Raw genomic sequence first — 5506 nt, 5'->3', positions numbered from 1 at the left:
CCGCTATGTTTCGTCACTACTTTAACAATAACCATGATCTTTTTCCGAACCTTAACAAACTAGTTCTCTTGCCTAAACCTAACCAACGTTTTTCACAATATAAACCACGTGGCACTGTGCGCTTCTGCAAGCGAAATACGTGGTTGATATTAAACATATTAATCAAAAGTATTTTTTGGTTCAGAAATGTTGACGGTGGTAAAACAATTCTGGGGACTGGGTTGATTTGTTTACAGGCTGACCAACAGAATTAGTTAAATAAAATCATTTTGCGTCACCTCGTAAACATCTGGGTCCAGTTAACCAGCAGTGTCATGTGACTGGCATTGTTTTATATAAGACCTATGAACTGTGTGTTTCCAGGTTAGTGAAACTCTTAACTGTATTACTATGGAGACTTGGCAAGCTCCACCATGTACATAGCATTAATTGAAGCCACAGTGAGTATACTGCTGTTTGCTTCCAGCAGCTTATGTGACAGCGGTTTGACAGCCTTGGTGAGTGTGGAAAATTAGATTTACACCATCTCTTCTCTCCGCTCCAGACCTGCAGGCTGTATGTTGGCCTTGGGACTACGGGGCTGGCTCAGTCCCAGTGCCTCCCCTCTGGCTTTCAGCAGTTGTTCTGGTCCCCAGTGCAGGCAGAGGGGGCAGGGACACGAGGCGGGATGGTGCAAGATGCTGGCTGAGGGGTAGAGGGCCGCTGTGCTCGGAGGTAGCCCCCCTGGTCTGTTGTGGTAGTGGGAGAGGCGGAGTGCGTCCAGGGTCCGCATGGGTGCGCCGTAGCGGCTATGAGGCGAGGCTACTGGTGACGAGAGAGCCAGGGGGTAGTGGTGGTGGAGTGGGAGGTGGGGCGGGATGAAGTGGTACGGCAAGGTGGAGCAAGGAGAGGCGCGGCCCATCAGGAGCGCCCCCAGGGGGTCGACGAGAGGGTGGGGCCACGGCAAGGAGTGTCTCTGCCGTTTATCCTTCATCCTCCTGTTCTGGAACCACACCTGGAGAGAAGGGAAGTTGAAAAGTATTCCTACGTGTTTATGTTGTTAGCACTAAACACAAAGTACACGTGAGGCTGATGGGAATATCATTCATTTTGTAGGTATCTGTTTATTGCATCATCAATGTTACCATCCTCCAGCATCAAATTTCACAGCAATCCAACCAGTGGTTGTTGAAATATTAAAAACAAAAAACTATTTCAAACTAATTGTGGAAATTGAAGAAAAGTCAGTGGATCACCAAAGTCATTACAACACATTGTGTGAAAAACTTGAGTATAACTTAAGGGGTGAAACTGCAGATGTACAAATGCTTCTGATATATACCAAATCTACATAATGTAATTTCTAATTTCAAATATGTAATAACATCCGCATTGTGTAATCTGTCGCATTTCATTATAAATGATCACATGTTGCTGTGGTTATTACGGAATGCCGGAGTTGCACTTTTATTTAATGAAAAAGTAATAATACATGCAAATGTATGTCCTCATCTGTACACAGGTCGTATATTTGATAAATTTGCTAAATTAAACTTCACAAGTCCCGCCCCTCAAACGCAGACCGGCCAATCATAGCGGATTGGCCAGATCCGACAACTCACTAGCTCTGCTCCATAGACTCTCATGCAATGGTTTCAGGTTTTCATCAGTTCAGCCTGGTTTTGTGGATTTAGAGCTAGTAAATGTTGTGCAACAGTGATAATCGTTACCAGAGCTTTACGTTCCTTAAACGTTACGTTTCTACATATGTTTTCATTTGTTTTCACTGCAGAATCATTCTGTCTGCTTCTTTCCAGAAACTAGAGAATATTATGCGAAGAGTGCAGTTAGTGACAGTGTGGGCTCCGCGGAAGCTCTGACAGCTTGGTGAAGTTACAGCGGGAGGCGGGGCTTAGCAAAGGATCATTTGGACCTCTATGATCTGTGGTTCCCCCTTTTGGCGTTACAGTTGACTCTGTCTAAATAGCCACATAAAAGCAGTAACATAAGGCTAATAGGCTATGCTTAAGAATCAATACAAGTTAAGTAGGAAGCAAGAAAAAGCAAGACAAATGTTCTTCCTGGCAACTTACAAAAATGTTCTTGGACAGAGAGGGGAAGTTTGAAACAAATTATATTTGCACTTATCTTAAAAGTATGCGCCTATCATTTGTGGGATTTTTAGAATAAAACAAAAAATAAAACAATGTGATAATAAAAGACGGCTTAAAAAGATGAACAGAAATGATATGTTTTTGCGAGGTACAGAAATGAGGAAGGGGAATATAAAGTACAAAGATGGTGATATTGTTGCTATTGGTTTTCTATTGTTGTCTGTTTTTTTCACATTATTGATTGAATATTGATGGATTAATATCTCGGGGTAGGATCAGATAAGCAAGTTTCTTCCGTCTACCAGCATTCTGGCAACAGTAACATAAGGCTATTAGGCAATGCTTAAGAATCAATGCAAGATATAAATACCAAAATCCATTGCAAGCATGCTTTAAAAATGGATCAATGGCTGAATTTTGATTCAGTATGATTCATGCTGGAATGCATAGATGCTGATTTTTATGAATGAAGACATCCATTTGGTCGGTTATTACATAATGCAAATATTTACATGAAAAAAGTGCAACTCCCACATGTTGTAATAACCATACTTAATACTTTTTTACAACATGTGGGGGGAATTTAGTACATATCACGTTCATGCTGTTTATTAGAAAATGCAGGTGTTATTACATAATGGAGTGAAAAATGTATAACGTGGTGTTATTAGCCTACATAATGTGTTGTAACAAGCTTTAAAGCTGAGACCGACAAGCTGTCCGTGCGTCCGTGCGTCTGTCCGTCCGTCCGTCCCTCAACTATTTTTACCAGCTCATAGAATCTCCTCGGAACGGCTGCGCTGCTAAAACGTCAGGTGGCAGCGTTTACAAGGCCTCGCCCCTCGCATTCCTGCTCTTTCATAAAAGACCCTCCAGTGGTTGGCAGAAAGGTGGGCGCACTCACTGTGTATTAAAGCTGCCGCACTGGACCAGTGGGGCCTCTGTGTCAAATGTCAGACGCTGCTAAACCTGTCGGCGCTCAATCTGCCACGCTGACACAAATGAAACGTTTGAGGGCAGACGATCACAACCTCACATTCATGGGTGAGTGTCAAAGAGGTGTCGTCGTTTTAGGTGAGTGGCGGATTTGTCGCTTCCTGTTTTTGACCTGCTTAGTTTCCATTTCTTGGCCGTGTGTCTATGAGCAGATACAGGATCATTTCATAAAGCCAGCAGATCAGTGAAGGAGGAATATCATTGAGTTCTGAACGCACTGAGCTAGCGATTAGCTTAGTTTAGCATAAAATACTGGAAGCAGGGGAAACGGCTGGCTCTGTCCAACGTTCGAAACTACACCTTCAAACTAAAGCGCACTGATTAACACGTTAAACCTCTTGTGCTGAAACAGCAATAGTACAAATAATCACAACAAGCATATGGACACATAGTCAAAAAACTGTTCCAGCATATATAAAAAAAACCCGGCTGTTTTTACTTGTCTGTTTGCGCACAAATTTGTCAAACCAGATTATTTAAGGGACAGTTCGACATTTCCAAAAAAAATGTTTCTTCACTTTGGTGCCGAGACTTAGATGGGAAGACTCATACCACTCCTGCGTCTGTATGCTAAATATGGAGCTGGAGCCAGCAGCTGGTTAGCATAGCTTAGCACAATAACTGTAAATGGGGGGAAACAGCCAGCCTGCTTCTTTCCAAAAGAAACAAAATCCACCTATCAACGCGCCTAAAGCTCAATAACGAACATGGTGTACATTCTATGTTTAGCCTGTACAAAACCCTGAGTGTAAAGAAAACAATTTGCATCTTAACATGCTGTTATAACTATTTCTTGGCACAAACCAAATTTCAGGCAACCAGCTGGAACATCTGGCACCATTTTCATTTGACTTATTCAAAAAATCTGACAAAAATATCAAATATCAGACACAAATATCTCCAAAAGTGTTGAACCATGTTTTTGGCTCCTACCATCTTTGTCAAACAATGTATACGTTACACTACCAGGTAGCCAAGGTTGCTATATCAATCATTTCACATTGTCAACCATCCTGGGGTGCACAGGCCTGGTGGAGTATAAAGGTAGCCATGGTGGCCCTGCTGCCGCCAACCCAAAACAGAACATCCATGTTGCCGGGCGGCAACCGTGACATTTTGTCACCTTCAAATGGTGAAGTCCAGTTTGTGACAAAGGGAAAAGAGTTACCACCTCAACACTTCATTGGGTTTTAATAAGGTCAGAAGATAAGAAAAAATCATTTAATGGACGATTGTGGATAATTTTCGCAATTATTATCATTTTTTACAAATTCAGGTGCGAAGAAGTCAATGCAATGTCATCATCATTTCTTGCCTAAATTGCAATGGAGCTGCACTATAAGGCTTGTGCATGGGGCGAAATGACTTGATGGAACCCCCCCCCATACACACACACACACACACACACAGACACACACACACACACACACACACACACACACACTATCTGTGCACATGTACACTATTATTATTTGTAATAATAAATGGGGCCATGGTTGCCTGTGTGTTAACTGTGTGGTTGAGGCTGTCAAACCGGTAGTCCCACGATACAGTACTGCTTTATAAAACGGTATGCCTCACAGAGTGGCGCAGGTCGGTCCGCCGCATACCTTTATGGTCGTCTCCGGTAAGTTGAGAGCCGTGGCCAGCTCGCAGCGTCGGGGCCTGGAGACGTAGCTCTCCTTGCCGTACTCCTGCTCCAGGCGGGACAGCTGCTCGCGCGTGAACGCGGTCCGGTGCCGCCGGCTGTGGTCAAGCAGGGCGCCGCGCGGGCACGGCTCCGTCCGCTGCTCCCCCCCGGGACCGTGCACGAGGTGCGCGGCGGTGGCGGCCGCCACCGGCGTCTGTCTGCCCTCCGCCACTGAAATGACGCATACGTTATACCAAGTGGATGCGCAGTTTGTAATGCTGACCATAGGCTTTTATAGAAGAAGTAAAAGTGTTGTTTGCAATATTATAACCACATTGCAAATGCATTATTGTCACAAGGTTGATCAAGTAAGCGCCTGGAGCCTCTTTAACACGCGCACATAGTTTTATCAGCTCGTTACATAACTTTTACTAATTTTTTTGACATTTTAATATTTCAGTAAATGTCATATTACTTCCGTTTTGGGTGTCAGAGACTCCAGCTGTAAAATATAATGTATTTTCATAATGCTCTATATCTGCGGTTGGTGTTGACAGTAGCCTACTTTTTACACAGTAGCTACTAATCCTCCCAAAGTTTAGTAAAGAACTTGTTTAGCAGTTTCAGAGCTCACTAAGGGAAACAAAAGGGACATATTTGGTGTATTAAAAATGATTTATGCTCTTTTATGTTCAAGTCCAGTTTGTCACAAATAAGGGAAGAGTCACCAACTCAACACTTTATTGGGTTTTTAATAATGTCTGAAGAAAAGAAAGAAGTATTTAAA

General features: G+C 43.1%; 1 protein-coding gene across 1 annotated transcript in view; it reads right to left on the bottom strand.

The window, feature by feature from the left end:
• Nucleotides 1–517: 517 nt before the first annotated feature.
• The window catches only part of eve1 (even-skipped-like1), a 5668-nt gene continuing 679 nt past the window's right edge, over nucleotides 518–5506 (bottom strand). The window contains 3 exon segments of the mRNA XM_068731479.1: nucleotides 518–994; nucleotides 4700–4921; nucleotides 4924–4950. Coding sequence (XP_068587580.1) covers nucleotides 518–994; nucleotides 4700–4921; nucleotides 4924–4950 — 726 coding nt within the window.

The sequence above is a fragment of the Cebidichthys violaceus genome, unplaced genomic scaffold (genome assembly GCF_023349555.1).
Source record: "Cebidichthys violaceus isolate CVI_PGR_0920_01 unplaced genomic scaffold, fCebVio1.0.p SCAF_52, whole genome shotgun sequence".
Classification (NCBI taxonomy): Eukaryota; Metazoa; Chordata; class Actinopteri; order Perciformes; family Stichaeidae; genus Cebidichthys; species Cebidichthys violaceus.
The sequence above is the reverse complement of the archived record's forward strand: the minus strand, read 5'-3'. Positions and strand labels throughout refer to the sequence as shown.